General features: G+C 50.9%; 1 protein-coding gene across 1 annotated transcript; it reads right to left on the bottom strand.

Annotated features, from left to right (window-relative positions):
- Window positions 1-2,213: 2,213 nt before the first annotated feature.
- On the bottom strand, window positions 2,214-14,640 carry MYL10 (myosin light chain 10). Its single transcript, XM_038759650.1, has 6 exons — window positions 14,551-14,640; window positions 12,583-12,658; window positions 9,563-9,667; window positions 7,496-7,574; window positions 3,527-3,575; window positions 2,214-2,312 (listed from the first exon to the last, which is right to left on the bottom strand). The coding sequence occupies exons 1-6, from the start codon at window positions 14,584-14,586 to the stop codon at window positions 2,214-2,216; spliced, it is 444 nt and encodes a 147-aa protein (XP_038615578.1). The 5' UTR covers window positions 14,587-14,640.
- Window positions 14,641-23,526: the final 8,886 nt, after the last annotated feature.

Raw genomic sequence — 23,526 nt, 5'->3', positions numbered from 1 at the left:
ACTGTGAGCCCACTGTTGGGTAGGGACCGTCTCTATATGTTGCCAACTTGGACTTCCCAAGCGCTTAGTGCAGTGCTCTGCACACAGTAAGCGCTCAATAAATACGATTGAATGAATGAATGAATGAATACTGTGTGCACAGCACCGGACAGAACATCAGTAGTGTGCACAGCTCTGTACTGAGTGTACACTGTGGGCACAGGGCTGTACTGAGGTCTACTGTGTGTACTGTTCTACTGGGAATTTGCTGAAAATAGGGTGCTCTACTGCTTGCCTGTGTGTGTTGAGCACTGTATTGGATGCCTGATCATCATCAATCGTATTTATTGAGCGCTTACTATGTGCAGAACACTGTACTAAGCGCTTGGGAAGTACAAATTGGCAACATATAGAGACAGTCCCTACCCAACAGTGGGCTCACAGTCTAAAAGGATGTGATGTGTACAGGGCATTGTTTTGAGCACTATTGCCTGCACAGTTCAGTTTGGAGAACATACCAAAGAAATAAAAAGTTTGAACCCTGTCCTTGAGGGTCTTCGACCCCAATAGGGATAATAATAATAATGATAATGATATTTATTAAGCACTTACTATGTGCAAAGCACTGTTCTAAGTGCTGGGGAGGTTACAAGGTGATCAGGTTGCCCCATGGGGGGCTCACAGTCTTCATTCCCGTATTTACAGATGAGGTAACTGAGGCCCAGAGAAGTGAAGTGACTTGCCTAAAGTCACACAGCTGACGATTGGCAGAGCCGGGACTTGAACCCATGACCTTCTGACTCCAAAGCCCGGGCTCTTTCGGGAAATGTGCAATAAACTACATTTTTTTTAACTCCCCAAGGGCCCCTTGGCGGTGATTCAGATGATTCAGCTCCTGATTTGCTGTGCAACCTTGGACCCCTCACGCAGCCTCTCTGATCCCTGGAAACGGGGTGATTAATGCGATCCGGTCCGTGGCGTCTCACAAGACCGGTGCGAATGCGCCTAAGGGGTGGTGAAGGGAATGAGGGTGAGGACTTTGCTTACGAGGTGAGAAGCAGCTTGGCTCAGTGGATAGAGAATGGGCTTGGGAATCAGAAGGCCCTGGGTTCGAATCCCAGTCCTGCCACTTGTCTGCTGTGTGACCTTGGGCAAGTCACTTCACTGATCCGTGCCTCAGTGACCTCCTCTATAAAATGGGGATGAAGACTGTGACCCCCATGTGTCCGACCAGAATAGCTTCTATAATAATAATAATGATGGCATTTATTAAGCGCTTACTATGTGCAAAGCCCTGTTCTAAGCGCTGGGAAGGATACAAGGTGATCAGGTTGTCCCACGGGGGGGGGGGCTCACAGCCTTCATCCCCATTTTACAGATGAGGGAACTGAGGCCCAGAGGAGTGAAGTGACTTGCCCAAAGTCACCCAGCTGACAAGTGGCGGAGCCGGGATTTGAACCCACGACCTGGACACCAAAGCCCGTACACTTTCCACTGAGCAGCACTGCTTCTCCAATCTACCCCGGCGCTTAGTGCAGTGTGTGGCACGTAAATTTGCACATAGTAAGCGCTTAACAAATGCCATTATTATTATTATTATTATTATTATTAGAAGCACTTAACAAATCTGGAAAAAAAAAGATGGGGCAGGAGGGGGCCTGGGAAGGGAGCATTTTGGGAGGCCGATCTCTTCTCTGGGGGGAAACCTGTCGTCGTGAGGAGAGACGCTCTAATCCTCCTGGCGAGAGGCACCGAGAAACATCTGCTTTCTGCTGCACATATGCGATGCACCCCGAATCAGTTCACCCCCAAATCTGATTTTTATTTACGCTTTCCTCCTTTGAGGTTGTGAAGTGGAGCAGAATTCTATTTACAGAGTGCTCTCTGGGATGCGACAGGCGGTGGGACTCTGTAATCAGCTCCTTGAACTCAGGGTTTTGGGACGGGGAGGGGAATGGAGAAAACGGGGGGGAGGAGGCGGGCCGGGAGGGGAGCAGATACGTCTCTCTTCTGCGGACCATATGGTCACCATTAAAACTGTCAATAAATTAAAAGCACCAGCTCATCAGGAAAATTCCAGGCGAAACCGCTGGAAGCAAAAAAGTGTGGGAAAAACTAACAAAATGGGAATTTTCGGCTTTTGCTCCCCCCCACCATCCCCAAACCGGGGTGTTTCTACAAAACGAGGCCGGCCGGGGCCTCGGGTTGGCGGGCCCTTGGGGTTCGGGATCCCCCTAGTCCTTCTCCTCCCCGTGGGTGATCACGTAACACAGGTTCTTGTAGTCGAGGTTTCCGTGGGCATCCGGGGGGAAGGCGGTGAACATCTGCTTGATCTGTGAGGGGAAACTGGCAGTGAGTGGGGCAGGGGCCGTGGGGCAGGGCCTCTCCTGAGACCACTTTGGGGGGCTGGGGCCCTTCCCCAGGCCTGGAAATCCAATCAATCAATCGTATTTATTGAGCGCTTACTATGTGCAGAGCACTGTACTAAGCGCTTGGGAAGTACAAATTGGCAACACATAGAGACAGTCCCTACCCAAAAGTGGGCTCACAGTCTAAAAGGGGGACACAGAGAACTGAACCAAACATACCAACAAAATAAAATAAATAGGATAGAAATGTACAAGTGAAATAAATAGAGTAATAAATATGTACAACCATATATCCATATATACAGGTGCTGTGGGGAAGGGAAGGAGGTAAGATGGGGGGATGGAGAGGGGGACGAGGGGGAGAGGAAGGAAGGGGCTCAGTCTGGGAAGGCCTCCTGGAGGAGGTGAGCTCTCAGCAGGGCCTTGAAGGGAGGAAGAGAGCTAGCTTGGCAGAGGGGCAGAGGGATTGGGGGCATTCCAGGCCCGGGGGATGACGTGGGCCGGGGGTCGATGGCGGGACAGGTGAGAACGAGGTACGGGGAGGAGATTAGCGGTGGAGGAGCGGAGGGTGCGGGCTGGGCTGGAGAAGGAGAGAAGGGAGGGGAGGTAGGAGGGGGCGAGGTGATGGACAGCCTTGAAGCCCAGGGTGAGGAGTTTCTGCCTGATGCGCAGATTGATTGGTAGCCACTGGAGATTTTTGAGGATCCACCCACGCTCCTCTCACAGATGCGGGGCTCGACCCAAGGATACTCTGGCTTCGCCCCCACGTCCCCAGGCTGGTGCCCAGCACCCCCCGAGACCGGCTGAAGGAACAGATTTGCCCTCCCGGAGGTGCCAGGAGCGGGCCGGCCTCCACTGGCTGGCGGTCCACTCCATGCCAAGACCCCCGTCCCCCTGCCAGTTGGGGGGCCCTCTTTGGTCCCACCCCAGGGACGCGGAGATGTAAGACGGGGAGCGGGTGGGAAGGAGGCGGCACCCCACCACGACCCGTCCATCCTGCCTCTCATGACCCTCGCCCACCCCCAGGCCTCTTGGCAGATGGGCAAACAGGGAGGTCAAGCGAGTCTGAGGAAGGGCCGGCTTGTTCCCCTTGGCGCCAGGGCCTCTGGGGGTCAACACGTCCATCCCCCTGCCTCCCGGCCGAATCCAGAAAGATGGACCGCCGGAGGGAAACTTACCTCCTCTTCGCTGAACCGATCCGCCTGGGTCATCAGCTTCTCTTTGATGCTGTTGAGGTAGAAAACAGACTCCGTCAGGCACACCCACCTTGTAGGTGCTTAGAACATCATCATCGTCATCATCAATCGTATTTATTGAGCGCTTACTGTGTGCAGAGCACTGTACTGAGCGCTTGGGAGGTACAAGTTGGCAACGTATAGAGACAGTCCCTACCCAACAGTGGGCTCACGGTCTAAAAGTGGGAGACAGGGAACAAAACCAAACATACTAACAAAATAAAATAAATCATCATAATCATCGTCATCAATCGTATTTATTGAGCGCTTACTGTGTGCAGAGCACTGTACTGAGCGCTTGGGAGGTACAAATTGGCAACGTATAGAGACAGTCCCTACCCAACAGTGGGCTCACAGTCTAAAAGGGGAAGACAGAGAACGAAACCAAACATACTAACAAAATAAAATAAATAGAATAGATATGTACAAGTAAAATAAATAAGTAGAGTAATAAATATGTACAAACATATATCCATATATACAGGTGCTGTGGGGAAGGGAAGGAGGTAAGATGGGGGGATGGAGAGGGGGACGAGGGGGAGAGGAAGGAAGGGGGGGAGAGGAAGGAAGGGGAACAGTGCTTGGCACATAGTAAGCGCTTTACAAAGATACAAATACAGAGCTGCACACCCCACAGGGGCCTTCCACGCGGACCACGTGTTCCGATCCTGCACACGGATCCCTGGGTCCCACGTACGGGATGTATACATTTGCTATCGTTCCCTTATACCGATCGATCAGTGGTGTTTACTGAGCGCTTACTATGTGCAGAGCATTGTACTAAGTGCTCGGGAGAGGGCAATACAGCAGAATCAGCACGTATGTTCCCTGCCCATAACGAGCTTACGGTTTGGAGGGGGAGAGAGACCCACCACCAGAACGCAAGGGCCTCAAGGGCAGGCACCCTGCCTTAAACGTGCTCCCTGTGGGCCAGCCTGCTGCTCATTCATTCATTCATTCATTCAATCATATTTATTGAGCGCTTACTGTGTGCAGAGCACTGTACTAAGCGCTTGGGCCCCCAGGAGGACCCTGAAATAATAACTGGTATTTGTTAAGCGCTTACTATGTGCCAGGCACTGTACTAAGTGCTGGGGTGGAGTCCAGCAAATCGGGTCGGACACAGTCCCTGTCCCACCTGGGGCTTGCGTCTTCATCCCCATTTTCCAGATTAGGCCCGGACGAGTGAAGTTGGTATTTGTTAAGCGCTTACTATGTGCCAAGCACTGTTCTAAACGCTGGAGTAGATACAAGGTAATCAGGTTGTCCCAAGTGGGGCTCACAGTCTTCATCCCCATTTGACAGATGAGGTAACTGAGGCACAGAGAATTGAAGTGACTTGCCCAAGGTCACCCAGCTGACAAGTGGCAGAGGTGGGATTAGAACCCACGACCTCTGACTCCCAAGCCTGTGCTCTTTCCACTAAGCCACGCTGAAGTGAAGTGACTTGCCCAAGGTCACCCAGCAGACAAGTGACAGAGTTGGGATTAGAACCCAGGTCCTTATAATAATAATAATAGTGGCATTTATTAAGTGCTTACTATGTGCAGAGCACTGTTCTAAGCGCTGGGGCGGTTACAAGGTGATCAAGGTGTACCACGTGGGGCTCACAGTCTTCATCCCCATTTGACAGATGAGGGAACCGAGGCCCAGAGAAGTGAAGTGACTTGCCCAGAGTCACACAGCTGACAAGCGGCGGAGCGGGGATTCGAACCCGTGACCGCCGACTCCAAAGCCCGGGCTCTTTCCACTGAGCCACGCTCCTTCTCTCGAGTCCTTCTGACTCCCAGCCCCGGACTCTATCCACTAGGCTCCTTCCACGAGAAGCAGTGTGGCTTAATGGGTAAGGCATGGGCCTGGAAGCCGAAAGGACCTGGGTTCTAATCCCACTACGTCATTTGTCTGCTGTATGACCTTGGATAAGTCACTTCGCTGAGTTACCTCGTCTGGAAAATGGGGATGAAGTTGGGACGGGGGCTGTGCCCAAGTTGATTGCCTTGCATCTACCCCAGCTTTTACTTAGAACAGCGGTTGGCCCGTAGTAAGCTATCGACGGATATCATCGTTGGGCCACGCGGCTTCTCAAGACGCTCCGGGGGTCGCGCTCGACAGAGCCGGGGGTGGGGGGTAGTCTCGGGATCGTCCACGGGCCCCGCCGTGTCCTCGGGGGAGGACAGATCAGTTGTCTCGATGTCTAATTATAATCCGCTGTGCGGGCTGGCACCCGCCGGCCTGGGACGAAGAGGGGCGGCGCTAATGGAGAGCGATGCACATTTTCCATTATTTATTTTATAGCGACTCCAACACTCACAATTTCCGACCTTCGACGTCGGGCCGCTTTCCGCGTCCGCTCTGTCTCCGGGAAAGGGCCCCGGCGGCGACTCGGGCCTCCTGGTGCCTCTGCAGAAAGCAGGGCCCGGCCGGCCGGGAGGGCGGGTGGGCGGGCGCGGGGCCTGGCCAATCTCAACTGGTTCTAATATTGAAAATATTTCGGTGGCTCCTTTGATTCCCGGACAATTTTCAGAAATTGCCTTTGGAGTCGGCGGAGCCGGGGACGTCTTCCTCGGCCGGCGCCAGGCCCGCCGAGCCCCGTCTGAAGCACAGGCCGAGGGGGCGGCGGGGGGGGAGGACCGGGGGCGGACGACGGAGAAGGGGGAGCGGGCCGGGACCCCCGGCCTTTCCCGACCCCACCGGGAAGGGAAAGGGAGTCTCCGGGGGGCGGGAGGGGAAGAAATGCAGGACCCCCTGCCGCCCCTCCTCCCCTCTCTCCCCTCAGGGTGCCGGTACGGGGAAGGACAGAGCAAATTTGGATGGGCCGTCGACATGTTTTTGCCGTTATTTGATTACTTTAACATGGAACGAACCGATTCGGGCCAATTTCGGGCTCTGAAACGTCCCGCTGATTGGGCTGGTCACGGAGTCCTCCTCCGCAGGCCCCGTTCCCCAACCTCGAGGCGTCTAGGCCCGGGAGGCCCGCCTGGAAGTGGCGCGGCCCCTCCTGGGATGGACCAGAGGGTCGGGGGGGTGGGAGGAGGCAGAGCCGGGGGCAAGAGGGAGTGGGGAATTTTAGGCGGGACGGGGGGAGCGGGGTGAGGGGCCAGGGTGGGCTTCAGAGGGCAAGCAGGCCGGGCAGCGGCCATTTGCAATGGCCTGGGTGGGGAGCAAAGCACTGTTCTAAGCGCCGGGGAGGTCACAAGGTGATCAGGTTGTCCCACGGGGGGCTCACAGTCTTCATCCCCATTTTCCAGATGAGGTCACTGAGGCCCAGAGAAGTGAAGTGACTTGCCCAGAGCTGACAGTTGGCGGAGCCGGGATTTGAACCCGTGACCTCTGACTCCAAAGCCCCGGCTCTTTTCCACTGAGCCACGCTGCTGTCAGCTGTGTAGCCTTGGGTGAGTCACTTCACTTCTCTGGACCTCAGTTCCCTCATCTGTCAAATGGGGATGAAGACTGTGAGCCCACTGCTGGGTAGGGACTGTCTCTATATGTTGCCAATTTGTACTTCCCAAGTGCTTAATACAGTGCTCTGCACATGGTAAGCGCTCAATAAATACGATTGATGATGATGATGATGATAACCCGACTACTTTGTATCTACCCCAGCGCTTAGAACAGGGCTTGGCACATAGTAAGCGCTTAACAAATACCAATATTATTATTAACAAATGCCATTTTTTTTAATTAAATGGCCATGGGGGTGGTGAGTTCATAGCTGCAGGTCACTGTGCCTCCCACCGTTGGGCCCCCCGGGGTTTCCAGCTGCCCTTCAACCCCTCCAATAGCTGCGAGTGGAGGCCGGGCCTCCGTTCTACTCTTCCGAGACCTGCGTACAGTGCCCTGAACCCGGAAGGCGCTTAGTACATACTGTGGAACGGCTGACTGGAGAGACTCGAGGGTTGGAGGGACACTTACTAATCCGCCTTAATGATGCCTTTTCCTTCCGCGTCGAAGATCTTGAAAGCGTGCAGGATGGTCTCTTCCGGGTCGGTGCCTGTCGGGAATAAACGGGAGCTCGGTCAGCTCCTCCGGGGGTGGGGCCCGGCTTTCCCTCCCGCGCTGGTGTCCATCACAGCCCACGAGCCCCTTCCCCAAGGCTCGGTATGGCGCTGTAGGCCAGGGCATCTAGGAGACGTGGGAATAGAAGCAGCAGTGTGGACTAGCGGATAGAATCCGGGCTCGGGAGTCAGAAGGACCCGAGTTCTAATCACAGCTCCGCTACTAGTCCGCTGTGTGACCTTGGACAAGTCACTTCACTGGGCCTCAGTTACCTCATTTGTAAGACTGTGAGGGGGCAGGGACTGTGTCCATCTCAATTACCTTGTATCTACCCCAGCGCTTAAAGCAGTGCCTGACACATAATAATAATAATAATAATGGCATTTGTTAAGCGCTTACTATGTGCAAGGCACTGTTCTAAGCGCTGGGGGGGATACAAGGTGATCAGGTTGTCCCATGTGGGGCTCCCAGTCTTCATCCCCATTTTACAGATGAGGAAACTGAGGCTCCGAGAAGTTTAGCGACTTGCCCAAGGTCACACAGCAGACATGTGGTGGAGCCGGGATTCGAACCAGGATTTGTTGAGCACATAATAAGTGCTTAACGAATACCACAATTATTATTATTGTTAGAAGTAGCAATAGGATTTAGTAACTCTTACTGGGTGCAGAGCGCTGTACTAAGCGCCAGGCCAGGCCTTAGATACATTCAGAAACAGTTTCCTATTCAGGGAAACAGGCCTCCCACCACCAAAAACTCCCGGGGTAAATGAAACCCAAAGCACTGAGGAAAAGCCCGAACCAGGGTTCGGACCCAGTGGCCCAAATGATTCTAGGGGAGAACATGGGTCCGAAGCTCCCCAAGATGGGCCCCAGGGGAACATCTTTTTGCACACAGTAAGCGCTCAATAAATATGACTGACTGATTGAATGAATACTTTTTTTTAATGGTACTTGTTAAGCACTTAATATGTGTAAGGCACTATTCTACACTGGCCCAAATGATTCTAGGGGGGGACATGGATCAGAAGCTCCCCAAGATGCGCCCCAAGGGAACATCTTTTTGCACAAAGTAAGCGCTCAATAAATATGCCTGATTGAATGAATAAATTTTTTTTAATGGTACTTGTTAAGCACTTAACCTGTGCGAGGCACTATTCTACACATTGAAATAGATACAAACTAATCAGATTTGGACACGGTCCCTGTCCCACTCACAGTCTTCAGCCCCATTTTACAGACGAGGGAACTGAGGCGACTCACAGTCTCCATCCCCATTTAACAGACGAGGGAACTGAGGCGACTCACAGTCTTCATCCCCAATTTACAGATGAGGGAACTGAGGCGACTCACAGTCTTCATCCCCATTTTACAGATGAGGGAACTGAGGCGACTCACAGTCTCCATCCCCATTTTACAGATGAGGGAACTGAGGCGACTCACAGTCTTCATCCCCATTTTACAGATGAGGGAACCGAGGCCTGGAGAAGTGAAGTGACTTGACCAAGGTCACGCAGCAGACTAGAACCCAGGTCCTTCTGAGTCCCAGTCCCGGGCTGTATCTACTAGGCCACGCCGCTTCTCACAGAAGGGGCCGAACGAACGAATGGCCGGATGAATAATCAATCAATCAATCAATTGTATTTATTGAGCGCTTACTATGTGCAGAGCACTGTACTAAGCGCTTGGGAAGTACAAATTGGCATCACATAGAGACAGTCCCTACCCAACAGTGGGCTCACAGTCTAAAAGGGGGAGACAGAGAACAGAACCAAACATACCAACAAAATAAAATAAGTAGGATAGAAATGTACAAGTAAAATAAATAAATAAATAAATAAGTAATTTATTTATTTAATAAATAATAAATATAATAAAAATATATTAAAAATATAATAAAAATAATAATAAATAAATTTAATAAATTTATTTAATAAGTGCCGGACGGCCCCGCACTGACCAGTGGGCCGGGGCTGGAACTCACCTTTCAGCTTCTCCCCAAACATAGTGAGGAAGACCGTGAAGTTGATGGGTCCTGGGGCCTCCTTCACCATGGCCTCGAGTTCTTCGTTCTTGACGTTGAGGCGGCCTGAGAGCGGAACAGGCGGTCGCTGAGGGCCGGAGGCAGGGAGGCCGGGCCGGCCGGGGGTGGCGGGGATCAGGGCATGGCCTCGGCGAGGCCAAGGACACACGCTTCTCGCCCAGGGCGGAGGGCGGCTCCGGTGACCCCATCTCCTCGGGAACAGCCCTGCGTCCTTCCTTGGGAAGACGGCCAGGGCTGTGGGAATGACACCTGCCAATCTCTCCTCTCACCAGCTCCGGGGGCGGGCACCCCCTTGCTGAGCGGAGCCCGGGGCAGAATCCGGAATGTGGTCCTGGTGCCGCCAGCCTTGGGCTATCCGGAGCTGGAAACTGAGGCTCCCCGACAGCAAAAGACGAGGGGGGCTTCCGTTGTGGGGCGGGGGGTTTCCCACTGGAGGGGCCCGGGGTGGGACTGGTTTAGGGGGAAGCGCATAATAATAATAATAATAATGGCATTTATTAAGCGCTTACTATGTGCAAAGCATCATCATCATCATCATCATCAATCGTATTTATTGAGCGCTTACTGCGTGCAGAGCACTGTACTAAGCGCTTGGGAAGTACAAATTGGCAACATATAGAGACAGTCCCTACCCAACAGTGGGCTCACAGTCTAAAAGGGGGAGACAGAGAACAAAACCAAACATACGAACAAAATAAAATAAATAGGATAGATATGTACAAGTAAAATAAATAAATAGAGTAATAAATATGGTACACAGCACACGGTAATCACTCAATAAATACAATCGATTGATTGATGGTGCTGCTGAGGAGGAGTTGATGATGATGATGATGAAAGCACTGTTCTAAGCGCTGGGGAGGTTACAAGGTGATCAGGTTGTCCCTCGTGGGGCTCACAGTCGTCATGTTCTCCGTCTCCCCCTTCTAGACTGCGAGCCCGCTGTTGGGCAGGGACCGTCTCTCTATGTTGCCAACTTGGACTTCCCAAGCGCTTAGTGCAGTGCTCTGCACACAGTAAGCGCTCAATAAATACAATTGATTGATTGATTGATCCCCGTTTTGCAGATGAGGGGACTGAGGCCCAGAGAAGTGAAGTGACTTGCCCAAAGTCACACAGCTGACAAGTGGCGGAGCCGGGATTAAAACCCACGAGAGGGAACTGAGGCCCAGAGAAGTGAAGTGACTTGCCCAAAGTCTCACAGCTGACAAGTGGCGGAGCCGGGATTAGAACCCACGACCTTTGACTCCCAAGCCCGGGCTCTTTCCACTGAGCCACGTGTATTGTACTGTCCCGGTAATAATAATAATAATAATGATGGCATTTGTTAAGCGCTTACTATATGCACAGCACTGTTCTAAGCGCTGGGGAGGTTACAAAGTGAGGGTACAGAAAGTGTCAGGATACCTCGGTTCTTATCCCAGCTTCACCACTTGCTTACCGCGTGACCCTGGCCGAGTCTCATAACTACTCAGCGTGGCTCAGTGGGAAAAGCCTGGGCTTTGGAGTCAGAGGTCATGGGTTCAAATCCCGGCTCCGCCACTTGTCAGCTGTGTGACTTTGGGCAAGTCACTTCTCTTCTCTGGGCCTCAGTTACCTCATCTGTAAAATGAGGATTAAGACTGTGAGCCCCCCCGTGGGACAACCGGATCACCTTGTAACCTCCCCAGCGCTTAGAACAGTGCTCTGCACATAGTAAGCGCTTAATAAATGCCATCATTATTATTATTATTACTCTTTGCCTCAGTTTCCTCATGGAGAAGCAGCATGGCCTAATGGATAGAGCCAGAACTGGGAGTCAGAAGGACCTGGGTTCTCATCCCGGCTCTACCACCTGTCTGCTGTGTGACCCTGGGCAAGTCACTTCACTTCTAGAGAAGCAGCACGGCGTAGTGGAAGAGCTCGGGCCTCGGAGTCAGAAGGTCACGAGTTCTAAATCGGCCCCGCCACCTGTCTGCTGTGTGATCTTGGGCAAGTCACTTCACTTCTCCGTGCCTCAGTTCCCTCATCTGTAAAATGGGGATTGAGACTGTGAGCCCCACGTGGGGCAGGGACTGTGTCCAACTTCTGGGCAGAAGGCCATGAGGGGGAGGGGTAAGCGCTTAGTACAGTGCTCTGCACACAGGAAGCACACAGTAAATACGATTGAATTCATTCATTCATTCTTTCAATCGTATTTATTGAGCGCTTCCTGTGTGCAGAGCACTGTATTAAGCGCTTGGGAAGTCCAAGTTGGCAACATATAGAGACGGTCCCTACCCAACAACGGGCTCACAGTCTAGATGAATGAACCACCATCCTTGAAGAAGGAGGAGGTGGAGGTGGAGGAGGAGTTGATGATGAAGAGGAAGAAATGAAAATGATGAAGAGGAGGAACCGATGATGAGGAAGGGGAGGAACTGTGGATGAGGAGGGGGAATTGTTGATGGGGAGGAGGAGAAGAGGAATTGATGAGGAGGAATTGCTATAGAGGAGGAGGAGGAGGAGGAGGAACTGATGATGAAGAGGAGAGACGAAATTGATGAGGAGGCATTGATATTGAGGATGAGGAGGAACTGGTGTGGAGGAGAGGAGGAATTGATGATGAGGAGGGGAGGAATTGATGGGCGTAATTGATATTGATAATGAGGAGAGGGAATTAATGAGAAGGAACGGATATTGATGATGATGAAGAATTGATGATGATGAGGAGGAATTGATGAGGAGGAATTGTTGACAATGTCCTCTCCCTAATGCTTAGTACAGTGCTCTGCACACGGTAAGCACTCAATAAATACAATCGATTGATTGATGGTGCTGCTGAGGAGGAGGAGTTGATGATGATGATAAGAGGAAGACGAGGAGGAGGAGGAAAGGAGCAGTTGGTCCATCTTGAATCCCCACCCCACTGCTTCTCTCGTCTCCCTCATTCACGGATTCCTGTTTGGGAGGAAGACCGTGCTGGGCCGCCCGGGCCCTACCTAGAGCGGCGAAGGTGTCTCTCAGGTCCTGCTTGTCGATGAAGCCGTCTCGGTTCTGATCCATGATGGTGAAGGCCTGGGGGGACAGTGGCCGGACAGTTTCAGCCCTGCGCCCTCATCTCACACTTCACCCATGTGGCCTTTGCCCTCCGGCTGCCGTCCGGCTCATGTGACTCGAGGCCTGCCCACCGCACCACCCCACAATGAGGGTCCCCCACCCAAACTCACATGGGCCTTGCCCTCCGAGCACCCTGCTCAGGTGGCTGATGTCTTCCCAGCTCTCTTCTCCCCCCTGCCCACGTGGCCCCCATCCTTCACGTGTCCTTGCAGGTAGACCTCGCCTTCGAGCCTCCCGCCCACGTGGCCCCGTCCCACCGCTCCCCTCTACGCGCCCCACGCACATGAACCCCTTCATCTTCCTCGGCCCCGGGGGCACCTCATCTCCTTCAGCCCCACGACCCTCATTTCCCTCAGCCCCATGGCCCTCATTTCCCTAGCTCCATGGCCTCTCATCTCCCGCAGCCCCTCATTTATTCATTCAATCATATTTATTGAGCACTTACTGTGTGCAGAGCACTGTACTAAGCTCTTGGAAGTACGATTCAGCAACAAATAGAGATAATCCCTGCCCACACTGGGCTCATATTATCTCCCTCCGCCCTGCAGCCCATGAGCCCCATGGCCTCTCTTCTCTCTCAGACTGGCAGCCCTCTCATCTCCCTCAGCTCCCCGGCCCTCGTCTCCTTCAACCCTGCGGCCCCTCATCTCTCTCTCTCAGCCACGACCCCCTGACACCAAGCAGCCAGCTCCCCAGAGGGGCCTGGGATGTTTCCTTCTTTTCCCATTCCCGGACTCTCCCAAACACAGTCACTCCTCAGTGCTATCGATTGATTGATTGATGATTGACTGATGGGGGTGCCCGCACTAGTTTAGCCTCGAGGCCTCCTGGGATACTAATGTTGCCGATGTCTGGGAAAACCGTCAGGGAGAGCAGAGAGCCGGGAAGAGGGTATGGATGACTGAAAGGAGGAAGGGAGGAAGGGAGGGAAGAGGAGGTCAGGGAGGAGGAGGAGGAGGTCAGGGAGAAGGTGAAGGCTAGAGGAGAGGGTGAAGAAGATGAAGAGGAAGTGGGGAGGAGGCCAGTTATGGTTAAGTGAGAAGCAGTGTGGCTTAGTGGATAGAGCGTGGTCCTGGCAGAAGGTTATGGGTTCCACCTGTATATATGTATATCACCTGTATATATGTTTGTACATATTTATTACTCTATTTATTTATTTATTTATTTTACTAGTACATATCTATTCTATTTATTTTATTTTGTTAGTATGTTTGGTTTTGTTTTCTGTCTCCCCCTTTTAGACTGTGAGCCCACTGCTGGGTAGGGACTGTCTCTCTATGTTGCCAACTTGTACTTCCCAAGTGCTTAGTACAGTGCTCTGCACACAGTGAGTGCTCAATAAATACGATTGATTGATTCTAATCCTTGCTCTTCCACATGAGAAGCAGCGTGGCTCAGTGGAAAGAGTCAGAGGTCATGGGTTCAAATCCCAGCGATGCCAGTTGTCAGCTGTGTGACTTTGGGCAAGTCACTTCACTTCTCTGGGCCTCAGTTGCCTCATCTGGGGGATTGACTGTGAGCCCCCTGTGGGACAACCTCATCACCTTGTAACCTCCCCAGCGCTTAAAACAGTGCTTTGCACATAGTAAGCGCTTAACTAATGCCATTATTATTATTATCTGCTATGTGACCTTGGGCAAGTCACTTCACTTCTCTGGGCCTCAGTTCCCTCACCTGTGAAACAGGGATTAAGAGTGTGGGCGGGCAGGGATTGTGTCCAATCTACCCTAGTGCTTAGAACAGTGCTTGGCTCATAGTAAGCGCTCAGCAAGTACCATAATTATTATTGTTAAGCGAACACTGGGGACGAGGGGTGAGGAGAGCTCCAGGGTCGCAGCAGGCCCCCGTACCTCTTTAAATTCCTGGATCTGGGGCTGGTCGAACATGGAAAACACATTGGATCCAGCTCCTCCTTCTGCCCTCTTCTTCGCCTTTTTCGGAGCCTGGAAGACCGAGGCTGGCGTTAGTTAAGCGCTCTGCAAACAGTAAGCATCCAAGGTATAGGATTGATTGACTGATTGATTGGAAGACAGAAGTCAGCATTGGAAGATATTTCTCCCCACCCGTAGGCCTCGACACCAGGGACCCTCCAGCCCGGCCAAAATGAGGGGCGGTAGCCTCCAACATGCTCTGCACAATCAATCAATCAATCAATCAATCAATCGTATTTATTGAGCGCTTACTGTGTGCGGAGCACTGTACTAAGCGCTTGGGAAGTACAAGTTGGCAACATATAGAGACAGTCCCTACCCAACAGTGGGCTCACAGTCTAGAAAGGGGGGGGGGGGGGCGGTGCACAAGGTGGGGACCCAATAAATTCCGTGGCTGCTGCTGCTGCTGAGACTTCCTGAACTCCCTAGAGAAGCAGCGTGGCTCGGTGGAAAGAGCGCGGGCTTTGGAGTCAGAGGTCATGGGTTCAAATCCCGGCTCCACCAATTGTCAGCTGGGTGACTTTGGGCAAGTCACTTCACTTCTCTGGGCCTCATCTGTCAAATGGGGATGAAGACTGTGAGCCCCCCGTGGGACAACCTGATCACCTTGTAACCTCCCCAGCGCTTAGAACAGGGCTTAATAAATGCCATTATTATTTATTATTATTATTACCTAGGGCTTTCCTGGTATGAATGGGCCGGGGGGGTGGGGACAGGGGCAGGACTGTGCTTCCTGCCCCCTTGCTGAGCTCGTCTATCTCACAGCCAACCTTTTGCCCATATCCTACCTTTGGCCTGGCACGTCCTCCCTCCTTATATAATAATAATAATAGTGGCATTTATTAAGCACTTACTATGTGCAAAGCACTGTTCTAAGTGCTGGGGAGGTTACCAGGTGATCAGGTTGTCCCACGGGAGGCTCACAATCTTAATCCCCATTTGACAGATGAGGTAACTGAGGCCCAGAGAAGTGAAGTGACTTGCCCCAAGTCACCCAGCTGACAATTGGCGGAGCCGGGATTCGAACCCATGGACTCTGACTCCAAAGCCCGGGCTCTTTCCACTGAGCCACGCTGCTTCCATGTCTTCCGTGTGACCTTGGGCAAGTCACTTCGCTGCTCTGTGCCTCAGTTACCTCATCTGTAAAATGGGGATTAAGACTGTGAGCCTCATGTGGGATAGGGACGGTGTCCAACTTGAGTATATTTTATCTGTGCCCATACTTAGAACAGTGCTTTGCCCACAGTAAGAGCTTAACAAGTACTATTATTATTAATTATTAATAACCCTCCACAGCAGGCAACCTCGCAGGTTGATTTTTTTCTGGTTTCTGTCATTTTAGTAATAATAATAATAATAATCTGTAGTCTTTGTTAAGATTTTACTATGCTCTAAACCCTGGAGTAAGATGCAGATAATCAGGTCAGACACAGTCCCTATCCCGCACGAGGCTTGCAGTCTAAAAGGGAGAGAGAACTGAACTGAATCCCCATTTTACAGATGAGGAAACTGAGGCCCAGAGAAGTTAAGACTTGACCTGGGGGGCTTCCTGGAGCCAGGGACGGAGATTGGGGTGGTCCTGAGGACATCCTGCTAAGAAGCAGCATGGCTTAGTTAATAATAATAATAATAATGATGATGGTATTTGTTAAGCACTTACTATGTGCAAAGCACTGTTCTAAGCGCTGGAGGGATACAAGGTGATCAGGTTGTCCCACGTGGGGCTCACAGTCTTAATCCCCATTTTACAGATGAGGGAACTGAGGCCCAGAGAAGTGAAGTGACTTGCCCAAAGTCACCCGGCTGACAACTGGCGGAGCCGGGATTTGAACCCGTGACCTCTGACTCCAAAGCCCGGGCTCTTTCCACTGAGCCACGCTGCTTCTCTGCTTAGTCGAAAGAGACCGGGCTTGGGAGTCAGAGGTCATCATCATCATCATCAATCGTATTTACTGAGCGCTTACTATGTGCAGAGCACTGTACTAAGCGCTTGGGAAGTACAAATTGGCAACATATAGAGACAGTCCCTACCCAACAGTGGGCTCACAGTCTAAAAGGGGGAGGTCACGGGTTCTAATCCCAGCTCCACCACTTCTCAGCTGTGTGACTTTGGGCAAGTCACTTCACTTCTCTGTGCTTCAGTTCCCTCTTCTGTAAAATGGGGGTTAAGACTGTGAGCCCCACGTGGGACAACCTGATCACCTTGTATCTACCCCAGTGCTGAGAACGGTGTGTTTACTAAATACCATCATTATTATCCTTATTTCTAGTTTTAGTTTACAAATCCCAGGCCTCCCCATCATCATCATCAATCGTATTTATTGAGCGCTTACTGTGTGCAGAGCACTGTACTAAGCGCTTGGGAAGTACAAATTGGCAACATCTAGAGACAGTCCCTACCCAACAGTGGGCTCACAGTCTAAAAGGGGGAGGCAGGGAACAAAACCAAACATACTAACAAAATAAAATAAATAGAATAGATATGTACAAATAAAATAGAGTAAAAAAATATGTACAAACATATATACATATATACAGCCAGCCAGCTTCCCTGCAGCCCCGAAAGGCCCAAAGAGCCAGAGGGCAGGGGGTGGGGGGCCAGGGTGGGGGCGGGTTCTTGCTCTGGACTTCCGAGGGTGCAGAGAATCAATCAATCGATCGATCGTATTTATTGAGCGCTTACTGTGTGCAGAGCACTGGACTTCTTCTCCGGAGGAGACTCCAGAGGAGCAGCGGGAAGGGTTTCGAGGGTTGGAAAAAGTTTGTTAACTTCACCCCCCGGTGCCTGGCCCAACAGCGGCCCCAGATCACTCGCTCTGTGACATCAGGAGCGCTAACGTTCATTCCACGATGCTGATCCTGGTGGACTTGGCTATTTTTAGATGCTAGAAATAATAATAATAAACCGGTTCTCAGGCTGCCGGGAGGCCCAGGCCGGAATGGGATGGGGGGATGTTCTCTCTCTCTCGGGCTCTGATGAAACCCCACCTCCTCCAGGAGGTCTTCCCCCCTGGAAGGGCAGTATGGCAGAGTGGATAGAGCACAGTCCTGGGAGTCTGAGAAGGTCATGGTTTCTCTTCCCGGCTCCATCCCTTGTCTGCTGCGTGACCTTGGGGAAGTCGTTTCACTTTTCTGGGCCTCATTGACCTCATCTGTAAAATGGGGGTTGAGACTGTGAGCCCCAAGTGGGACAGGGGCTGTGTCCAACCCTGTTTACTTGTATCCGCCCCAGTGCTTAGTACAGTGCCTGGCACCTAGTAAGTGCTTAACAAATACCATTGTAATAATAATAATCATCATCTATCTCCTATTTCCTCCCCTAAACCCGAAGCAGTGTGGCTCAGTGGAAAGAGCCCGGGCTTTGGAGTCAGAGGTCAGAGGTTCAAATCCCGGCTCCGCCAATTGTCAGCTGGGTGACTTTGGGCAACTCACTTCACTACTCTGGGCCTCAGTTCCCTCATCTGTAAAATGGGGATTAAGACTGTGAGCCCCCCGTGGGACAACCTGATCACCCTGTAACCTCCCCAGTGCTTAGAACAGTGCTTTGCACATAGTAAGCACTTAATAAATGCCATCATTATTATTATTATTATTCTCCTGAGAAACAGTGTGGCTTAGTGGTTAGACAGTTTGGCATATAGTAAGCACTTAACAAGTACCATAGAGAAGCAGCGTGGCTCAGTGGGAAACAGCACGGGCTTTAGAGTCAGAGGTCATGGGTTCAAATCCCGGCTCCACCACTTGTCAGCTGTGTGACTTTGGGCAAGTCACTTCACTTCTCTGGGCCTCAGTTCCCTCATCTGTAAAATGGGGATGAAGACTGTGAGCCCCCCATGGGACAACCTGATCACCTTGTAACCTCCCCAGCGCTTAGAACAGTGCTTTGCACATAGTAAGCGCTTAATAAATGCCATCATTATTATTATTCTCCTGAGAAACAGGGTGGCTTTGTGGTTAGACAGTTTGGCATATAGTAAGCACTTAACAAGTCCCATAGAGAAGCAGCGTGGCTCAGTGGGAAAGAGCACGGGCTTTGAAGTCAGAGGTCAATCAATCAATTGTATTTATTGAGCACTTACTGTGTGCAGAGCACTGTACTAAGCGCTTGGGAAGTACAAGTTGGCAACAAGTTGGTCATGGGTTCAAATCCCGGCTCCTCCACTTGTCAGCTGTGTGACTTTGGGCAAGTCACTTCACTTCTCTGGGCCTCAGTTCCCTCATCTGTAAAATGGGGATGAAGACTGTGAGCCCCCCATGGGACAACCTGATCACCTTGTAACCTCCCCAGCACTGGGAACAGTGCTTTGCACATAGTAAGCGCTTAATGAATGCCATTATTATTATTATTATTATTCTCCTGAGAAACAGTGTGGCCTAGTGGTTAGACATCTTGGCATATAGTAAGCACTTAACAAGTACCATAATATTAATAATAATAGTAATTATAGATAGAAGGATGAATGAGAAGGGGAGATGTGTTCAGGAGTCAGTGCTGAAGTAAGAGGTTACCTAAGGTCCCCACTTCTTTCTGCTTTCCCCTGACTTGCTCCCTTTATTCGACTGCCCTCACCCCCACAGCACCTATGTACATATCTGTACTTTATTTATGTCTATTAATGTCTGTCTCCCGCTCTAGACTGTAAGCTCATTGTGGGCAGGGATTATGTCTGTTATATTGTTCTATTGTACTTTCCCAAGCCCTTAGTGCTGTACTCGGCACTCAGTAAGCGCTCATGAAATAAATAATCAATCAATCAATCAATGGTATTTATTGAGCACTTACTGTGTACAGAGCACTGTACTAAGCGCTTGGGAAGTACAAGTTGGCAACATCTAGAGGCAGTCCCTACCCAACAGTGGGCTCACAGTCTAAAAGGGGGAGACAGAGAACAAAACCAAACATACTAACAAAATAAAATAAATAGAATAGATATCGATTGATCATCATCATCAATCGTATTTATTGAGCGCTTACTGTGTGCAGAGCACCGTACTAAGCGCTTGGGAAGTCCAAGCTGGCAACATCTAGAGACAGTCCCTACCCAACAGTGGGCTCACAGTCTAAAAGGGGGAGACAGAGAACGAAACCAAACATACTAACAAAATAAAATAAATAGAATAGATATCGATTGATCATCATCATCAATCGTATTTATTGAGCGCTTACTGTGTGCAGAGCACTGTACTAAGCACTTGGGAAGTACAAGTTGGCAACATCTACAGACAGTCCCTACCCAACAGTGGGCTCACAGTCCAAAAGGGGAGACAGAGAACAAAAGCAAACATACTAACAAAATAAAATAAATAGAATAGATATCGATAGATCATCATCATCAATCGTATTTATTGAGCGCTTACTGTGTGCAGAGCACCGTACTAAGCGCTTGGGAAGTACAAGTTGGCAACATCTACAGACAGTCCCTACCCAACAGTGGGCTCACAGTCTAAAAGGGGGAGACAGAGAACGAAACCAAACATACTAACAAAATAAAATAAATAGAATAGATATCGATTGATGATGGTGGTATGTACAAGTAAAATAAATAAATCGAGTAATAAATATGTACAAACATATATCCATATATCCAGGTGCTGTGGGGAAGGGAAGGAGGTAAGATGGGGGGGATGGAGAGGGGGACGAGGGGGAGAGGAAGGAAGGGGCTCAGTCTGGGAAGGCCTCCTGGAGGAGGTGGTCCTTCAGTAAGGCTTTGAAGTGGGGGAGAGTCACTGTCTGGGGGATTTGAGGAGGGAAGGCATTCCAGGCCAGAGGCGGGATGAGGGCTAGGGGTCGGCGGTGAAACAGGTGCGATGGAGGCCCAGTGAGAAGCTTAGCACGAGCGGAGCAAGTGCGCGGGCTGAGTGGTAGGAAAGTAGCAAGGTGAGGGAGGAGAGGGTTGATTTACAAATAGAGCAGGAAGCTAGAGCAGAAGTTGAAGTATATTTAAGGATAAAATAGCAGATTAAGTATTGAATGGGCAAATTGGAAATATACCAAAGTACCAAGGTAAATTCCTTGGGAAGCAATTCTTGGCAGTCTGCCTTTCGAGGGCGAAACCCAGATGCATGTTACCTTTTTTTAAAAATAATATTTATTAAGCGCTTACCATGTGCAAAGCACTGGGGAGGTTACAAGGTGATCAGGTTGTCCCACGTAGGGCTCACAGTTAATCCCCATTTTACAGATGAGGTAACTGAGGCATAGAGAAGTGAAGTGACCTGCCCAAAGTCACACAGCTGACAATTGGCGGAGCCGGGATTTGAACCCATGAACTCTGACTCCAAAGCCCGGGCTCTTTCTGGTGAGCCACGCTGCCCATTTCTGCTTGTCAGTCTCCTCTTGGGGTCCTGACCTTTACTGGGTGGAGGCCCCCCCACCCCCCTAGCAGGCGGCCACTACAGTGCCCTAGTCGATCAATGGACTTTAGAGTGCTTATTATGAGCCTTTTTTTAATGGTGTTTGTTAAACGCTTACTACGGGCCAGGCACCATAGGTAAAAGATAATCAGATGGGACACAGTCCATGTCTCACATAAGGGTCGCAGTCTTCACCCCCATTCTCCAGAGGAGGAAAGTGAGGCCCAGAGAAGTGAAGTGAGTTGCCCAAGGTCACACGGCAGATAAGTAGCAGAGTCCGGATTAGAACTCAGGTCCTCTGATTCCTGTGCTTAGTCTGTTGTGCTCTCCCAACCGCTCCGTCCGGGACACAGTAGATTTGTAAGTTCTTCAAGGGCAGGGATGGTATCTAATGGCTCTCCCAAGCGCTCAGTACATGCTCTGCACACACTAAGCGCTCCATAAATATGATTGATTGATTGACTGGTTGATCTTTCACTTTCATTCATTCAATCGTATGTATTGAGCGCTTACTGTGTGCAGAGCACTGGACTAAGCGCTTCACCAAGAAGGTGCAGCGTGGCTCCGTGGAAAGAGCCCAGGCTTTGGAGTCAGAGGTCATGGGTTCGAATCCCGACTCCACCACATGTCTGCTGTGTGACCTTGGGCAAGTCACTTTTAACTTCTCTGAGCCTCAGTTACCTCATCTGTAAAATGGGGATTAAGACTGTGAGCCTCCCGTGGGACAACTTGATCACCTTGTAACCCCCCCAGCGCTTAGAACAGTGCTCTGCACATAGTAAGCGCTTAGCAAATGCCATTATTATTATTATTATTATTATTATTATTATTATTATTATTATTAAGGCGTTGAAGGTGGGTCGCCTGGCTTTCTCTGTGTCAAGAAGTGGGAGTGAGTGTTTTAGCAGGGGTCTCTCCACCTGCCCACCCCCACCACGCTCGTTGACCTGAGGGAAAGACCACACACATGCACACACACACACACACACACACACACACACACACACTCGCCCAGACACCAAGTTTCACAAACCCACCCACAAACACACACAGAACCGCCCACAGAAGCACACAGTCACACACAACAAACACGTACAAAGACATAACCACAACCGCCCACGCAGGCAGGCAGACCCAGACACATACAGGCACACTCCCAAAGACGCAAACACACAAACACACATGCATAGCCCCCCCCTCACAGATCCACTCCCAAATGGTCCCACAAAAACATACGCACACACACCCAATCTCACACACCGAGCCCTAGGTGCACACCAGGCATAGACTCACAGTCACACAAAAACACATGCATGCGTACAGACACACGGACGCATTCATGTGCACACATACAAATGTAGTCGCACAAATGCACGCATGCACGCAGTCGCACAAATGCATACATGTGCACAGAGTCCCTTCTTGCAATCTCAAACCCGATACACACCCATGCAGGAGACACATATAAACTGCTCCTTCCCAGCCTCCCACTTTCCTTCCCTCTTCCTCCTCTCCTTTTTCTCTTTTCCTTCCCTTCTTCTCCCTGCCCCTCTCTCCCTTCCCTCTAGACTGGAAGCTTATCGGGGACAGGGATTGTGTCTCTTCTATTGGTCTATCGTACTCTCCCAATCGCTTAAGTACAGTGCTCTGCGCATAGTAAGCGCTCAGTCAATATGATTGCCTGAGTGACTGATTCTCTCTCCTCTCCTCCACCCCCTTTCATGTGTCCCCACTTCTCTTGGAGAAGCAGTGTGGCCTAATGGGTAGGGCCCGCGCTGGGAGTCAAAAGGATCTGGGTTCCAGTCCCGGCCCTGCCACTTGCCTGCCGTGTGACCTTGGTCAAGTCACTTCACTTCTCTGGGCCTCAGGTACCTCATCTGTAAAATGGGGATTGAGACTGTGAGCCCTATGGGGGACAGGGACTGTGTCCAACCCGATTTACTTGTATCCAACCCAGCAGTTAGTACAGTGGCTGGCGTATAGTAGGCGCCTAACAAATACCAAAATTATTACTATTATTTCCTCTTTCCCTCCTCTCTCTCCCCTTGTTCTCCCCTTTCTCCTTATCTTCCCCTTTCCCTCTCCTTTCTCCCCACCCACCCCGAGACCTCACCATTTCCCATCTCTCATTGAGAGAATTCAGCCAGAATTCCCACCCTGGCCCTCGCCGGGCCCTCTCGGAAAATCATCCCGCGGGGTCTGTGTGGTCCCCTAACAATCCTTCTGCATTCCCAGCCCATTCCCATTCCTCAGAATGGCTCACAGGGCCCGGTAGCCTGGAAACGTGTCTTGGAATGATTTTTTACTGTGGTACCCTCTCTCCCCTAATCCTCTGAAAGGAACTTTGTCGACTTACGATGCCGTAAAACCTCGGTAATATTTATAAATCCCCGAAGACATCATAAAGACAGAAGCCCTCCCCAGAGAGTTCATCTGGCATAATTATATACATTGCCCTCTGATTAATAAAAATGATCATTTCCTTATGGAAAGGGGGATGCCCAGCTTTGTTGCATTAAGGTCTTTCTCTGGGCCTCCAAT

The sequence above is a fragment of the Tachyglossus aculeatus genome, chromosome 17, assembly GCF_015852505.1.
Source record: "Tachyglossus aculeatus isolate mTacAcu1 chromosome 17, mTacAcu1.pri, whole genome shotgun sequence".
In the NCBI taxonomy this organism is placed as follows: Eukaryota; Metazoa; Chordata; class Mammalia; order Monotremata; family Tachyglossidae; genus Tachyglossus; species Tachyglossus aculeatus.
The sequence above is the reverse complement of the archived record's forward strand: the minus strand, read 5'-3'. Positions and strand labels throughout refer to the sequence as shown.

Excerpts from the sequence above, each read along its gene's own strand:
- MYL10 (XM_038759650.1), bottom strand. The coding sequence starts at position 14,586 with ATGTTCGACCAGCCCCAGATCCAGGAATTTAAAGAG. Across the intron at positions 7,575-9,562 it reads GTTTGGGGAGAAGCTGAAAG|GCACCGACCCGGAAGAGACC; the intron begins GTGAGTTCCAGC and ends TATTCCCGACAG. Across the intron at positions 3,576-7,495 it reads GGCATCATTAAGGCGGATTA|CATCAAAGAGAAGCTGATGA; the intron begins GTAAGTGTCCCT and ends CTACCTCAACAG.